The following is an 18,041-nucleotide window of genomic DNA, read 5'->3' as shown; positions in this document are numbered from 1 at the left end:
AAGAAATTTTTCAGGTGAGAAACTTCAGCTGCATCATTGTCAGTCACAATTGTGATTGACATAGACTATGAGAAGAGTGATCTTGTCTCCACTTCGCTTGATGAACAAGGTGCAATCAGCATTGCTCTGTTTGTATCCTATAGAGATCATTGCTTTATGTAACCTGCCAAACCAAGCCCGAGGAGATTGCTTCAGCCTTCAAACCTGTCCATAAGTCTTGTCACAAGAAAAACCTGGAGGAATCTCCATATAAACTTCCTCATCCAGCTCCCCATGGAGAAATGCATTTTTTACATCCAACTGCTGCAAATCCCAGCCTAGATTGATAGGATATGACAGCAAAACCCGGACAGTATTCAACTTTGCAATTGGGGCAAATGTCATGGCCACAAGTCTGGCCTTGTATCTGTCTACTGTTCCGTCCATCTTCTGCTTGACAACAAACACCCACTTACAGAGTTACAGCCGACTGGTTTCTTGCCCGAAGGAAGAACCACTAGCTCACACGTCTCATTTTTGGATAAGGCATTCATCTGTTCCATCATGGCTACTTTCCACTTTGGATCTGCAATAGCCTCCTGCCATTTCTGAGGAATAGAAACAGAGGAAAGAGAGGACATAAATGCACGATAGGAAGAAGACAAAGAATCATAGGAAACAACATTAGAGATGGGATATTGGGTACAAGACCTAACGCCTTTATGAACAGCAATAGGTAAGTCAAAAAAATGATCCTTACCAGATAATGTAGCAAAGTCTGGACCTAGATCATGTTCTGACAATTGGAGAAGAGGTACAATATTGGTAGTCTCAACTTGCTCTTTGTGCTTCCGAGTATAGACTTTATCAACAGGAATCTGACTCACTGGTCTACGCTCCCCTTGAATAGGAATCAAACTAGGGACTGAAGTTGGAGGCTCTGGAGAAGAAGGCTCCCCCTGAATAGGAGCCGGTAGGATAGCAGACACATCTTCAAAACTTGGATCATGCTTGTTAAGAGTTATTAGTCTTTATGTTCTAGGGGTATTTCTGGAACTAGACCTTATCTAGTTCCCTTATTATGTAATTTCTTCTTTTTCCTTTTTTTGTCTTTTACCACCCTAGGGAGGTTGGATGTAATTTGTCAAGAGTTTATATTTGAGTAATATAGGTGTGGAGAATCAATCTCCAACACAACAATTACAACCGTAACACTCTCTCCATTGTTTCCCTTCTTCCTCTCTTTCCTCTTCTTTCCTTCTTCAATCTTCTCTTCCTTGCAACCTTAATCTAGAAATTTAACTTGGTACCAGAGCAAGGCTTTCTGGTTTGAGAGTCGGCTGCTCAAGTCTTATTCTTCACCCCTCTTTGGAACCCTAAAAGGATAGAGGGTTCCATTAGAGGCAGTATAAGGTGAAGCGATACACCTCTTGGAGTTCTATTCTTGAACCTACATGTGAAGTTTGAAGCTGAAGATGCTGCCGCAGAAGTTTGAAGCTCCAGGTTCTGCTCCTCAAGTTACCGCCAGCCTCTCCATACAGCTTCTTGTTTCTTCCTTCTTCTTCAACCTTTTGGGATAAGGTTTGCTGCATCTGAATTGCCTAAAGGCCTTCTTCCTTCTCCCCTACCACTCGGTTGAAGCAAGTCTAAGTCTGAGGAGCATAACTCGATTTCCTGCTGCTACAACAGTATCTCTGTTTCTGTTTCGGCTGCTTGTTTGCCTTTTTTCTTCAACAATCACCACATTAAATGGTTATGAACTGCAGAGAATGGAAGGTTTGCATTGTTTACATGTTGTTACCTTTGAAGGTTACTAGTCGAAGCTTCTTTGATGTCTTTTTTTACTGATTATGAAGTGCATGCCTGCTGGAATAATGTTGACATGCACTAGAGGTGCTTGATTTAAGTCCTTCTTAAGGATTTGCTGCTGGATTTCCTCTCTTTTTTTTGTATTGGAAGCTTCTATTTGGATTGAGTGTGTACTCCCCACTTGCTGTTTGTTATCTATTTTATGGTCAAGTGTTCTTTCCCATACAATATGGTTGATAAAGCCACATCTAAGCTTGGTTCGGCTGCTTCACAGCCTCCTCCCACAACTCCTCCAGCTGTTTATGAGAGCATACCTACCTAGATCTCCTTTGTGAAACTTGATGGTACTAATTATTTGGACTGGTCACACTCTGTGAGGCTTTCACTAAAGAGCAGACGGAAACTTGGGTACATTACAGGTACTATTACTGCTCCAGAGCCTGGTTCACCTACCTATGACCAATGGGAGACTGACAATTCTACAATCATTACATGGCTAATCTTCTCCATGACTCCTAAGATTGGACGAAGGGTAGGATTGGACGAAGGTTTATAAGATATGAAACTGCCAAGGAAATCTGGGATAGTGTCTTCTAGACTTCTGATAGAGTGGGTGACTCTGCCAAGGTCTATCAGCTTCACCAAAAGATTAACTCCATGAGGCAGGGTGACAGGACCATCTCTGAGTACTACAATGCCTTTCTTGGCCTTTTGGAAGAATATGACCACTACAAGGATCTCCACTTGAAGGACCCAAAGGATGAAGCTAAGGTATACCAAACTCTAGAAAAAGAGCGTGTCTTCACTTTACTTGGTGGTCTAAACCCTGACTATGAGCCCGTCAGACTTTAGATCTTAGGCCGGTCTCCCTTTCCATCTCTTAGTGAGGTTTGTAGTTACTTACAGAGTGAGGAGACTCGGCGTGTTGCTATGGACCCAACTCCAGTTTCCTCTCTTGAGAGGTCAGCTCTCAACTCTAGTTCTTCCAGAGACACTCGTGGAGGTGGTAGAGGCCCAGGGCCTAACCGTGAGGTAGCCAATACAGTGGAGACAGTTGGTGCCAGTGGAGTTGGAAGAGACAGGTTTAAATATGATCATTGTGGGCGAACTGGACATACCAAGGATAGGTGATGGTCTCTTCATGGCCGTCCTCTTGGCACACGTGGTCGTGGTGGTCGTAGAGGGGGAGCTCGAGCTCACTCTGTGATGACTGAGGCAGATGCTACACAGGATGACTCCACCTTTATGGATACAGTGGTTCGCAGGGTCGTGTCACAGCTTAGCACATCTTCTACACCTATTGTAGCCAGCTCCTCATCATCCTCAGCCTTACAGGTCTCCACTTCAGCCCCTACTGCAGCCCAGTCTTGGGTCATTGACTCTGGTGCCACTGACCACATGACTGGTACGCCCCATAATTATGATTCCTATACCATTTGCTCTAGTAAGGATAAGGTTAGGATAGCTGACGGCTCCTTATCCTCCATATCTGGTAAGGGTAGTATCCCTGTCACCTCATCTATTTCTCTTACTTCAGTTCTTCATGTCCCTAACCTTGCAGTTAATCTTTTATCTGTGAGTCACTTGACTAAATCTCTGAACTGCTGTGTCACATTTTTCCCTTGTCACTGTCTTTTTCAGGATTTGGTGACAAAAAGGATTACTGGTAGTGGACATGAAGAGCAAGGCCTTTATCTTTTTTACCCTTTTTTGTCCATAGCTCAGTCTTATGTGTGTGGACATAATGATAGTAATTCTGTGGAGTCTGTTATGTTATGGCATCGTCATCTTGGCCATCCATCTTTTGTTGTAATGAGGAAACAATTGCCTCACTTATTTTCTTCTGTTGCTTCTTCTCATGTTTTTTCATGTGAACCGTGTATGTTTGCCAAACATTGTCGTTCCTCTTATCCATATCATGGTAATAGAACTGCTATCTTTTCCATATTGTACATACTGATGTTTGGGACCTTCCCCTACTACCTCTTTATTTGGCTATCGTTACTTTGTGTCATTTGTTGATGATTTTTCTCGTGCTACTTGGACTGTTTTTATGAAACATAAAAGTGATGTTTGTGATGCATTTAAAACCTTTTATCAGATGATTCTTACTCAGTTTGACACTCAGATCAAAATTGTTCCGTCTGATAAAGGAGCAGAATACATGTTTGGTGGCCTCCAAACCTCCTTTACTAATAATGGCATTATCCATCAGCTAGCGTGTGTTGACACACCCCAACAAAATGGGGTTGCTAAGAGGAAAAATCGCCATTTATTGGAGGTCACCTATAGTCTCTTGTTTGGCATGCATGTTCCCAAGACTTTTAGGTCTGCAGCTCTTCTCACTGCCTCTTTTCTCATCAATCACATGCCTACCAAACTTCTTGATTTCAAATCTCCCTTGGACATCTTATCTCCTAAGGTTTTTGCTTTCTCTCTTCCTCCTAAAGTCTTTGGTTGTGTTTATTATGTGCATGTAAACAAATCTGCACGTACTAAACTTGATCCCAAAGCTCTCAAGTGCATCTTCCTTGGGTACTCTTCTACTACCAAGGGTTACAAGTGCTATCATCCTTCTTCTCGTTGGTGCCTTATCTCCAAGGATGTCACCTTCCTTGAATCTGCTCCTTTCTTTGCCCCTTCTCAGCATCCTCTTTAGGGGGAGAAGTGTGGAAGTGAACAGGCTGCTGATTTCCTTCATTCTCCTCTCCCTATCTCTCCTTATATGTTTGACATTGGGACACACAAGACTATGGATGTTAATACTGGTGATCAATAAGGTGTGGATACAGAATTAGTGGTTGAAAGTGATTCTGGTAAGGGGAAGGATTACCACATTACATACAAAAAGGGTGAAGGCTTGCATAACAAAGGAAAGCAGACCTACCAAGAGTCCTCTTTGGATCCAGATCCACATCTTGAGACTCATCCTTCTCAATCAGGTGACATCCCTTCTCCTCCATCTGATTTAGACCTTCCTATTGCTATTAGAAAAGGGAAAAAAGCTTGTACTAATCCTATAGCTCAGTTTGTCTCTTATGATGCTCTTTCTCGTACAAGTATTGCCTTTATTACTGCTCTTTCTACAGCTTCTATTCACAGGAACGTCACTGATGCTATGTCTGACCCAAAATGGAGACAAGCTATGTCTGAGGAAATGATGGCTCTTGAGAAGAATGGTACTTGGCAACTGGTGGATCTTCCCAAGGGACGTGTCCCAGTTGAATGCAGATGGGTATATACAATCAAGTATAAATCTGATGGCAGGGTTGAGAGATACAAAGCAAGGTTGGTTGCCAAGGGGTACAGTCAAGTCTATGGGATTGACTATCAAGAGACATTTGCTCCTGTAGCTAAGCACAACTCTATAAGAGTTCGTTTATCACTGGCTGCCAATAAAGATTGGCCATTATATCAACTAGATGTGAAGAATGCCTTTCTTCATGGTGACTTGGAAGAGGAAGTTTACATGCAACCCCCACCAAGCTTCAAAATACCTTTAGCTGAAGGGAAGGTGTGTCTCCTCAAAAAGGCATTATATGGACTCAAACAATCACCAAAGGCACGGTTTGAGCGCTTCCGACAAGCTATTCTGCAGAATGGATATTCCCAGAGTCAAGCAGACCACACTCTCTTTACCAAGTGGGGCAATGGTACTATCACTGCCCTCATTGTCTATGTTGATGATATTGTAGTCACTGGAGATGATATGGCTGAGATAGATAAACTGAAAAACTACTTGGCTAAACAGTTTGAAATCAAAGATCTGGGTCCCTTAAAGTATTTCTTAGGCATTAAAGTATCAAGGACCAAGAGAGGAATCAACATATGTCAACGAAAGTTTGTACTTGATTTGCTGACAGAGACAGGGATGTTAGGCTGCAAACCAGCAAGTTCTCCTATTGAGCAGAATCACAAACTAGGAGAAGATTGTGGTTCTTCTCTTGTTGATGCGGGAAAATACCAGAGGCTAGTTGGGAAGCTTATTTACCTTTCTATGACACGCCCAGATATTTCCTATGTAGTGGGAGTAGTGAGCCAATTAATGCATGCCCCCAAGAGTGGCCATTTAGATGTTGTGTATCGTATTCTTAGATATTTGAAGTCGTACCCAGGGAAATGACTGTTGTATGCCAGGCACAACCACCTAAAGAGTGGAAGGTTTTACTGATGCTGATTGGGCTGGATCCATCACAGACAGGAGGTCTACCTCCGGCTATTGTACCTTTGTGGGAGGTAACTTGGTTACATGGAGAAGCAAAAAACAGCCGGTTGTAGCTAGATCCAGTGCTGAGGCAAAATTTAGAGCTATGGCTCATGGACTTTCTTCTGGACCGATCCGTGGATCCCATCCTTACTTGGCTTTGCCATCCTTCCCGATGGAATGACCAATAGATACTCTGATAAAGTCTGTTCTTTTGTCAGTGGTACTGGCTGGAAGATTGATCTTCTTACCACCTTTGCCCCTACTTATGTGTCTGTCATCTCCCTTGTCCCCATCTCTGGGGAATCCGACTCCTGGTGGTGTACTCTAGGAAATGATGGAAGATTTAGTACTAAGCGTGCGGCTTGTTTTCTTCAAACTTCCTCCACCAATTGTGATTTTTCTATTTCATCATGGTGGAAAAGCTTAAGCTGCATCCTAAATTTAAATTGTTCTTCCGGCATGTATTACATGCAGGGATTATGGTTAAGGATTTACTTTCGAAATGGATTTCGATCGATCCCACTTGTGCTTTCTGTGGCACTTGTGATGAGACCCTCTGGCACATCTTTCTCTCCTATGACTGGGTCAAACATATCTGGGCAGCTGGTCCTCTGGGTCTAAGAACTGAGCTTATTACCCACCCCTCTCTAGAACATTTCTGCATATCTACTTTCCTGAACTGCAAGTTTAACAAATCAACTCTCATCTGGTTGTTTTCAGTTTTTATTTTAACTTGTTATTTTATTTGGGATGCTAGAAACAATTTCTTTTTTAAGTCTGTTAAACCTAATCTTTTATTGATTTTAAAAAGGATAGAACAATGGATGAAGGATTTGCATATTTCCTCTCCCCATTTGCAGCCCCTGATTGTAAACAATTCTGATTCGGAGATTTTTCTGCCTTTGGTTTTACCTAATTTACCAATTCTGCAATTTCCTGTTTTGCTATGCGCAGGGGTTACTTCCGAAGTCCTGAAATCTTCTGGATGGGCATCTTGCATTTTGTTAGATGGCAATCTCTTTTTGTTCACTGCAGGTCCTATAAGAGCATGTAACGACATGGAGCCTGAACTGGTCGCAATTATTAATGGTTTAATTTTGGCAAACAAGAGAGGGCTGAAGCTAAAAGAAGTCTGGTGCTCAAATACTCTGTTGCCTGGACTTCTTCCAACTCCATCCCGTTCTCCTTGGCCTTTTGAACTGTTGACCCAATTTTTACAGATCTCTTTCTAGGGATTTGATTTGCCGACATATTGAGGACAATTTCTTGCTAACTAAACTCAACTCAATGGCCTTTGAAGCATGTAATTCAAAATATCCCTATATGTATGACCTGTGTAAAAATTTGCCATCTAATTAATTAATTTTCTTTCTTTTCATAAAAAAAAAAAGACGTATTCTGTGGCAGTCTAGACTCTTTAAGTATCCAAACAGATGCCAAAGGTTACTTCGGGAAGAAACAGGATCAAGGACCTACCCATAGATCTGCCCACAAACTAGCTCCAGACTTGGGAATGATAACCGCAACATTTGACATCCTCTTGGCAGCAGGAAGGATATCGCTGCTCCATCCAACAGCAACCCAAACATCTCCCACTCCAAAAGCCTTTAGGTAATATGCGCTATCAAAAATTCGGACCTATAGAAAGCCAATTGAACAGAAGCAGTTAGTTATTCATCATTAACATACACAAATACTTACAATAGCAGAACAATTGATCATTGTTCTCTAACATACTCTGCAGAATGGAGGAAGTACTCATTTCCTTTTATCTGGACTGCGCAAATGCTAAGTCACTGGTTGGATGAACAATGACCCAGAAATTACATCAAGGCAATCCTGATATATATGGATCATATTCCCTGCTCTGCAGCAGCTCTGGCTCTATTGTTATTATTTTTATTCATTATAACGTTTTTTAACAATATATTTCTTTCACTTACTATAAAACATATTTCAATTTCATCCAATCGGTTTAGTTCTCATGCTAATTCCTAGACAATCATGAAAGGTAGTAAACGAGAACCTGAAAATCATATTCAACAAAATACCTGTTTTTGAAGCAATGCCAAATTCTGCATAACAGTTTTCCTGCCACCAGTAACTTGGGATTCTATGTCTTTCGTGTTGTATGAGGCTCCCATGTATTTCAAAACTGCACCAACAACCTCTCTTGGAGAATCCACCATTGAAATCTTCCCTGCAAGCTCTGGCCTCCATAAATCTCTCCAGTCCTGCAATTGTGATGTATTAAATTGTGAATAGATAATTAAAAAGCTTCAGAATGGGAACCAATTGATTCATTGTTCAGACATGGCTGACATGCCAAATAACATTCCAAGATTCCAGCTTGTTAAGCAGTTAAAGCTTTTTGGATTTTAGTACCAGTTAATAAACAGACCAGGGTTCAGAGCCTAGCCGATGCAGGATACTACAAAAGGTTTCACAACCTCTAAACCCTCTGGGCTATGGTCCAAATACAAGAAGCACAGATGATAAGAGACTGTAACAATAGCAAGGGTTGTGAAAGAACTGAAGAAAAATAGAGGAGAAAATAATATAAGTAGGAATACGGTTGGGAAATAAATTTTAATTTGATCCAACCTAATGAAAATGAAAACAATACTGTAAAATAGAATGACACACCATGCAGACAATGTAAGAGACCTTTCAATCAGATAAATGCCTGGCATTTATGGTTATTGATGGTGAAAAGTAAAAAACACAATATGTAATGGTAATTGACCCAGCAAGGAAAGGCCACTATAAATCAACCAACCAATTAAGAAGATGGAAAACAAAAAATTGATCTATAATGGTAATTGGCCAGCAAGGAACAAGGTTCAAATTTCGGTTTCAACCTTGGTAGAAGCCGAAATATTTGGGTTTCAACCGAAACCTGGCCAAAACCCTCCCGGTCTTTGGTGTTTAACCGGCCAATTCATAGCTTGGCTTGCTGTCGAAACAAGCATGATGGGAGTGGCGCCATATACCTTTCCTTTTCTCTCCTTCGATCTTGTCTTTTCCCTCCACATAAGGAGTGATGACCAAACGATTGGATCTTTTATAACTATAATGATGCGGATCCAGGGTTCCAAAACCCGAATCGGATCGCTTATGAGCCCACCCGAATAATAGAAGGCTCAAATTTAATAACTAGTGGCAATATGGTAATATACCAGAAATTTCAAGGGGATATTGGTAACTAAGAAGCAATGGGACTTGAAAAGACTTATTTATTGTCTAGGGACAATCTTGGAAGCAAATAAAGGACATGGGATAAAACAGAATTAATGGAGAAAGGAGGGGCACTTTCGGGTAAATAAGGAATATGACAATTAATAGAAGTATTATCGTGGGTAAGGGGTTACCTTCAACCTTGAGACATACCAAAGAGGCGAAAACCAGAACGTTACAAAGGATGGTTCTCAATCAACAGTACTCCGATGGAGCTGAGGTTTTGGGATAACCTCTATATACTGCACCCTATGAAGCCCAAGTGAAAGCCCAATGAAACAGCAATCCATCATTCAAATAAAGCTTCCTGAAACTCCACATGGCAGTAGGCTTAAAACCAGCCTAGTGGCAACCTATAAATCTCACACCAGGGAAGGGGTTTTGGAAACCAGTACCTAGGGTTTGGATCGTCCTAAGGTGGTGATATTAATCCTTAAGTATGAAGGAGAAAAGAAGAAACACAAGGGAGATCAAAGCCAACAAAAATGAAGTGTTACCACCATCTGGAACAGAGTAGGGAAACAGTAACATGAAATAACAGCAAATAAGAAGGAAAGAAGAATGGAATAGAATGAAATATCAGGGGAGGGAGAGAGAAATAGGGAGAAGAGGTCACACAACCTGATTCCTACCAATCTGGTAATAAAACCCAAAATTTTCATTCATTCAAATCTGCCTTCTACTTGCACGGTTACATCTATTTAAATAAAAAAAAGAAACCCAACATGAAAAGGAAACCTACTCTAAATTAGAAACTCAAATTAATTAGGAAACTAAATCCTAGTACCTATCTCCTACTTAAACTATTAAAATAAAAGATTGCATGTTAATCCCATGTTAAAAGAGAGATGTAGAGAATGCTTGAATGATTAATTCGATCATTCAGGCCCTGTTTATATAGAGAACAGAATTACAACTGAAAATAGAAACTTAACTCAGTCCTAGTCCTACTAGGAATTCCTAATACAACTAGGAATCCCAAACTAGGACTCGGCTGGGGAAAAACAATAAAAGGAAATAAAAAATAAAGAAAAAGAAACATAAATAAAGTGGGACTAACCACCCTAACTCGACTAGGACTAATCCTAGTAAGCTAGGACAGGTAGGACCAATCCTAGTGGAACTAGGACTGCTTACCCCAATCGGGTAAGCAGTAAGCAGCCTATTTCAACACTCCCCCTCAAGTTGGAGCAAAGATGTCGATCATGCCCAACTTGACTAAATTGGGATGAAACAATTTTCCAGACAATCCCTTGGTGAAGATATCAGCAAGTTGATCCGCAGATGTCACAAAAGGAATACAAATCAACCCATCTTCTAACTTCTCTTTGATGAAATGCCTATCCACCTCAACATGCTTGGTACGATCATGCTGTACAGGATTGTGTGCTATGCTGATTGCAGCCTTATTGTCACAGTACAACATCATAGGAAGACGAATAGGAACACCAAGATCTTGTAACAACCCTTTAAGCCAGAGTAACTCACAAATACCCTGTGCCATAGCTCGAAACTCAGCTTCGGCACTAGAACGGGCAACAACATTTTGCTTCTTGCTACGCCACGTGACAAGATTTCCACCTACAAAGGAGCAATACCCAGAAATAGATTTGCGATCTACAGAACCAGCCCAATCAGAATCAGTGTATGCTTCTATCCGTAGATGACCATGCGTAGACAAAAGAATTCCTTTTCCAGGAGCTGACTTCAAATAGTGTAAGATACGAAGAACAACCTCCATATGAGAAGAATAGAGATCATGCATAAACCGGCTTACAGACTCACGGCGACAAGAATGTCGGAGACGAGTGTGTGAGAGATAAATCAACTTCCCTACAAGTCTTTGGTACCGGCCTTTATCAACAGGCTCCCCTTCTTTCTCCTTGAGTCGAAAAGAGGGTCCATAGGAGTATCCGAAGGATGGCAGCCTAGCAACCCGGTTTCAGCTAATAAGTCTAGGACATACTTCCTCCGGGAGAGAAAATGCCTTTAGAAGATCCGCCACTTCAATCCCAAGAAAGTATCGTAATTTCCTAGATCTTTAATCTCAAATTCTTGTCCAAGGAAGGTCTTCAGTCGTTTGATCTCATCACCATCATTACCAGTAACTACTATATCATCGGCGTAGACTATAAGAACAGCGAGTTTTTCACCAGTCCTCTTTATAAAGAGTGGGTGATCAGCATTACTCTGCTTATAGCCCACAAAATCATAGCTTTGTGGAACCGCCAAACCAAGCTCGAGGTGCATCGCTTCAGCCCATAAAGTGCACGCTTGCTTTACACACTTTTCCTTGGTTTCTGTCACAAGAGAACCCTGGTGGGACGTCCATATACACCTCCTCATCTAGTGCTCCATTTAGGAAGGCATTTTTACATCTAGCTGCTGCAAATCCCATCCAAGGTTGACTGCACAAGATAATAACACACGAACAGTATTCAACTTTGCAACAGGTGCAAAAGTTTCCTTGTAATCAATGCCGTATGTCTGAGTAAACCCCATGGCCACGAGCCGTGCCTTATACCTATCCACAGTGCCATCAACCTTCTGTTTCACCACAAACACCCATTTGCATCCAATGGTTTTCTTCCCAGGTGGAAGAACCACAAGCTCCCATGTGTTATTTTTCTTCAAGGCCTCCATTTATTCCATCATAGCTGCCTTCCACTTTCCGTCTGATAGAGCTTCCTGCCAATGGTTAGGAATACGAACAGAAGAAAGAGAGGAAACAAAAGCATGAAAGGACGGGGAAAGTGAGTTATAAGAAACAACATGAGATATGGGATGCTGCGTGCAAGTCCTGACACCTTTGTGAAGAGCAATAGGTAATTTAGGAGAAGGAATATTACCAGGTGAAGAGGCAGGTTCTAGATCCGGGTTCGGCAATTGGATGGGTACTGGAGCAACAGTTGATTGAACCTGCTTACGTTTCCTTCCATAGGTCTTCACAGTACGGTCATCAATCCTCCTCTGAAATTCACTAATAGTCCTTTGGATAGGAGTCTGGACCGGGGAAGGTTGCTCCTCTTGAATAGAGATAGTCTCCCCCTATATAGGAACCTCTCCCCCTGAGTCAGGGGAAGTACTGGGGATAGGCCGAACTGGTTCAGACTCGTGGTAAACAGACTGAAGTGGAGGTGGAGAGTCAATAGTCAGCACATCTTCACTAACACTCTCCCCCTGAAGAGGTGGGGACACATAATATGAAACATGTTCATGAAAAACAACATCCATGCTAACAAAAGTCCGGCGGGAAGGAGGGTAATAACACTGTACTCCTCCGGGTAGCAGAGTAACCCAAGAAAATGCAATGAGACTACGTGGGTCAAGTTTACCAGGGGACCTTGTATCCCTGGCATAACAAACGCAGCCAAACACCTTAGGTGGGACTATGAAGGAAGAAGAGCCAAGTAATAGCTCAATAGGGGCCTTGGAAAGAAGAACCCGACCGCCACCTATTAATTAAATAGGCTGCGAAGAACCGCATCTCCCCAATAAAGGGAAGGGACATTGCGAGCAAACATAAGAGCTCTAGCCACCTCCAAGAGGTGGCGATTTTTCCTCTCAGCCACACCATTTTGAGTGGAGTGTCAACACACCGGTCCGATGGAGGATTCCATGGGCAGAAGGTATTTTGAACCGACCTTCGTATACTCTTTCCCATTGTCACTCCTCAAAATTTTAAGAGTGGCAGAAATTGGGTCATAATTAATTGATGAAAGTCTTGAAAGCAAGAAAAACTTCATTTTTGTGTGCATAAGGTATACCCAAGTGAACCTAGAATAGCGATCGATGAAAGTGACATACCACCGATGGCCATCAGGGAAGCTTTCCTACTAGGCCCCATACATCAATATGAACAGATGATGAAATAAGGAAGAGGATCTCTTATTAGAAATAGGATAAGTTGAACGTGTATGTTTAGCCAAGACACAAGGTTCACAAAAAAAATCTTCCTTATTACAATCGTTAACTAATGCTGGAAATAAATTTGATAAAGTTCCTAAGAGGGGATGGCCTAGTCTAGAATGCCATTTATGTATTTCAGAAGAGAAAGATGCCGAAGGTAAAGACTGAGTAGGTGTAGGATCTCCATCAAGCAGGTACAATCCACCATGCACTTTACCCGATCCAATCGTCTTCCCCGAGTCCAGCTCCTGAAAAACACAGTGAGTTGGAAAAAAAGTCACTTTACAATTTAGGGATTTAGTGATACTGCTAATGGAAAGAAGGTTAGTTGTAAATTTGGGAATATGCAACACAAATGGCAGGGTAAGGGAAGGAGAATAACCAATGGATCCTTTCCCTGAGATGGAGGAGAGGGACCCATCAGCAATTTGGACTTTATCCTTACCAGAAGCAGGAGAATATGTATCAAAAAGGCTAGAAGAACCTGTCATGTGATCAGTAGCACCGGAGTCTATGATCCATGGAGTGGATACTACCGATGCACAATGACCAGCAAAAGAAATACCTGTACGGGCAAAGAAGGAACCTGAATTGGCAGCAGACGTAGTAGAGGCAGCGGATGTGTTCAACATACGACGGAGAGCCTGGAGTTCTTCCTGAGAGAAACCGATGTCAGCAGTAGGAGTTGGGGCTACACTTTCAGTGTGATTGGCTTTGCTTTTAGACTTAGCACGTCCTCGTCTGGCCTCAAAATCAGCAGGCTTGCCATGTAATTTCCAACACTGAGCCTTCGTGTGATATGGTTTATGACAATGCTCACATTTCACAGGCTCTTTAGTAGTGGTAGCACCAACACTGTCAAAAGAAGTAACGGGAGTGGAGGCAGATCGAATGCTGATCGCTCAACTTTGGGAGTAATCATCATGGCAGCCCTTCTTGTCTCTTCACTGTGAACATAAGAAAAAGTTTCCTCTAAAGTGGGGAAAGGAATCCGACCAAGGACTTGTACCCGGATAGGATCATAATCATCATTGAGGCCAGCCAGGAAATCATAGACCCGAAACTTATCAACATAGGAATGATAGGCAGTGATGTCAGTAGTAGTAGTAGGTGAAAACCTAGCATAGTGATCCAATTGTTGCCATTAAGCACTTGAGGGCAGCATAGTATTTAGTGACGACGGCTCCTCTCGGAGTGGTATGTTGGAGTGTCTTCCTAATGTCATACACCGAGCATCATTACCGAACGGCCATAAGTTCCCTTGACAGATCCGGATCTAAGTAGCGATGTCAAGGAGTAGATATTGACTAGAGAGGTCGTGGTCATAGAATTCGTAATAAAGGACATCACCATAGCATCATTGGCAGCCCATTTAGTACGGGCAGCACCTTCTTCGATGGGCTGTGTGGTGGTGCCAGTGAAGATGGCCAGTGAGTCCCCTACCACCACGCAAAGGAGATAGATCTGGCCCAGGATGAGGTAATTTGATCCCTCAAGTTTAATAGCTGCAGCATAAGGGAGAAATTCTGTCCGCGGCTGAAAATCAACTCCGAGTTGGCCGTGGTTACATCCGAGTCCCCCATATTGCGAAAAACAAGATAAACACCGAAAGATGAGTCCTTCTCGTAGCAACAAGAACCAGCCCTAAATAAAAATCGATAGTTAGGGTTTTGAGGAAACCCTAGAAGAGAAGTCGATTGAGATTCAGGGGTCTTCAAGTCGTAAAAAAAAATTGCAGAATCTGTCTTCAAAGTTGATGCAGATCTGTGCAACAAACTGCCCACGCAGAGAGGAGAAATAAACCAGATTGAGAAGCAGCAGGTCTTGAATATTTGTTCAAAAAAAAACCTGGAGAGTGATATGGATATATGCCTCAATGGTAGGAAGAGAAACAGAGACAGCAGCTGTCCAGAAAAACCTGCAGTGTTGGATCCCAAGAAAACCAGCCTGTAATTGTAAGAGAATCTGATCTTCAATAAGGGAGAACTCCAAAAAAAATTTGCAGAAGTGTGGGCAGCAGCTATCGATCAAAGAACTTCTTAAATCATCAATTGTTGAGGTGAAAAATTAGGGCAGCATCTACAAATCACCTCATTAGATCTGCCCTAAGTGGAGAAAAAAACAGAAAAACTGAAGAGAGTTGAGTGGGGGGGGGAAGATGGAGATCGAGTGATACTGGAAGGAGGGTGGTGGGCTAGGAACCAGGCTAGATCTGAGAGACTATCTCTGATACCATGTTAAAAGAGAGATGTAGAGAATGTTTGAATGATTAATTCAATCATTCAGGCCCTGTTTATATAGAGAACAGAATTACAACTGAAAATAGAAACTTAACTCAGTCCTAGGCCTACTAGGAATTCCTAATACAACTAGGAATCCCAAACTAGGACTCGGCTGGGGAAAAACAATAAAAGGAAATAAAAAATAAAGAAAAAGAAACATAAATAAAGTGGGACTAACCACCCTAACTCGACTAGGACTAATCCTAGTAAGCTAGGACAGGGAAGACCAATCCTAGTGGAACTAGGACTGCTTACCCCAATCGGGTAAGCAGTAAGCAACCTATTTCAACATCCCAAAATAAATAAAATCCTACTGAACCTAAAAGACCCAAATTGGACCCGGTTCATCCTCACATGGATACCCAAATGGGCTTGGGTCGGTCCAAGGCAGTGCATCTACATCGTATAAGCATCAAATTTATCTCTTGCTTTCCCTTGCCCAGTTAGGCCCACTTCTTACACGTCAGTGGAACCTTTATGTCCAAACCCCTGATTCCAGTAGTCATTTATTTGGTACCTCCCAAGCAGCGGGACCTTCAACTCACTTTGAATGTTAACAATGGTTTCCATAAGCTATTCGAATAGGCACTCAGGATCTAATACAACTACAGCAAGAACGCCAACAGCATTGGATAAATGGTCGAACAAGAGAATTAGGCATCATAAAGATAAGATCCGAACAGAATCATGAAAAGAAAATTAGAGGCATTGACGTCTTTCACTGGGCAGACTGGATGAAATATGGAAACATTTAAATAACAAGTTTTATCTCTTTTTTTTTTTCTTTTTTTTTCTTACGAGGGAGTTGTTTATTAACAGGCACGACCTGAAGGAACTATTGAAGTCTTGACCATAAAAATGAACTGTGAAAGAATCAATAGCTCCTTTTTCTTTTTCAACTTCCCCATTCTTTCAAGCAAATAAAAGTTCTTAAAAAAGAGGGAGAATTTGAATCTTATCTTTTTTCCAAACCAATTCCTTTTCTATTCATTCAACTGCTAGACTCAGGCCAATCATAGTATTTTTGTGTACTTAAAACTCCAAAACCTCGCCCTCAGATCGGATTGCAGACTGCAACTCGCCTGCATGAATCTGGAATCACTAGTAATCACCGTTTCTCCTAACAACGGAATAGCTTATGTTAGTGAATTCCCTCCAAAAAGAGGCCCACAGCATGGCCCTTCAAGATACCTGAAAAGCAAGCTCACTATGGTCATCAAAAGCTCTGATTTCTCTCCTCACAAGTGATAATACATGAAGTGGGTGAATATGGCATTCTCCATAGTGATATCTTCCTAGCTCCAAATATAGTCTCAGAAATGTTGAGGCACAACCCAATTGACACCCATCTCATCAAAGATGCAGGACCAGATTTAAAAAGTGAAAATAACGACAGAGAAATAGATATGAAACAGATTCTGCAGCGCCAAGACAAAAGAGGAAAATATTTGTAAGGAAAAATCCTACACATATAAAGCGACTAATACCTCAAAGCAGTCCAAGTAAGTGGAACTGAATTTTAGTTCGGACAACCTTTATCCACAAGAAAGAATGGCCGAATATGTGCTTCAAACTGGGACTAAATAAAGAACAGGCCGATAATTTTTCTACACCAAACTCTTTTATCTTCACTTCCCTGTTTATCCAAACTCATAAGAGATATATCAAGAGGACGTCGCTAAAGCTCCGAATCATTAATGTCTTTCCTAAGAAAAAGACCCCACCTTACTCATGCCCTGCCTGGAAACACAGTCTGCTACGAAGGCTTATTTGTTTCTAGCTATAACAAATACGTTATGAAAGGTTTCTGAAAGACAGATCTCCAGGCACCCTTCATTTAACCAAAAATTGTAGTGTCCCCATTTCCACTCTATTCTGTCTTTCCTTTAAAATAAGTATTAGTGGCCGTCATGCCTTTCCATTGGTTATTACCATAAATTCCATGAACAGAGGCAATCTCCCAAGAATTGACCGGAACATTTGTAGCAGCAACAAGTTGCCTCATAAGCTCTTGGTTTAAATTGCACCGTACCATAGCCATTTTTATAAGAGAACCTTGTTCAGGGGATGATTGGCCAAACCCCAAGTCCTCCCTCTTTTAGGGGCACAAAATTTATCCCAGCTATAAAGTGAAAATTGAATAGGACTTCCCAGTCCTTCCGAAGTTGCTTAAATTTGCACCAACTTCTTGGACAGAACCTCGAACAGTTCAAAGGGAAAGCAGCAAACAAGAATGCTAAAAAGGAAGGCTTTCAAGAGATTGAGTGTACCACCTTTAGAGAAATGATCGGCTCCTCCATGAAGCTACTGTTCTCCTAGATGATGATTAGTTACATCTAAGTGAAGATAAAAAGAAAAGAAAAGAAAAGAAAGAAGGAAAGCAAAAAAGAAGAGAGAAGAAAATGACTCATGCATGTAGTGTATGAAGAATATTTTCTGGGTCAGCATGAGAAATTAATATATCTTCCAAGGTGGGAAAATGAGATGAAGTAACGTTCCCTGAGGACAACTGGCTCGGGGATGGAAGGTTGAAGAACTAGTGTCCAAGATTTATAGAGTTGCTGCAAATAAAATACTATGTGGTTGCATTAGAGGGAATTTGAAGTTTATAATCTGCT

The 18,041-nt window shown here is 41.6% G+C and overlaps 1 protein-coding gene across 4 annotated transcripts in view; it reads right to left on the bottom strand.

Annotated features, from left to right (window-relative positions):
* The window catches only part of LOC122646094, a 28,469-nt gene that overhangs the window by 7,347 nt on the left and 3,081 nt on the right, over positions 1–18,041 (bottom strand). For 3 of the 4 annotated variants that reach the window (XM_043839570.1, XM_043839572.1, XM_043839573.1), the window contains exons 5-6: positions 8,047–8,229; positions 7,472–7,633 (exon numbers count right to left, since the gene is read on the bottom strand). In XM_043839570.1, the coding sequence (XP_043695505.1) occupies positions 7,472–7,633; positions 8,047–8,229 (345 nt within the window). The remainder of the gene's footprint in view (positions 1–7,471; positions 7,634–8,046; positions 8,230–18,041) is intronic. The other variant, XM_043839574.1, reaches the window with a different exon arrangement.

This window comes from Telopea speciosissima, chromosome 11 (genome assembly GCF_018873765.1).
Source record: "Telopea speciosissima isolate NSW1024214 ecotype Mountain lineage chromosome 11, Tspe_v1, whole genome shotgun sequence".
Lineage (NCBI taxonomy): Eukaryota > Viridiplantae > Streptophyta > Magnoliopsida > Proteales > Proteaceae > Telopea > Telopea speciosissima.
This window is presented reverse-complemented; position numbering and strand designations above follow the sequence as displayed.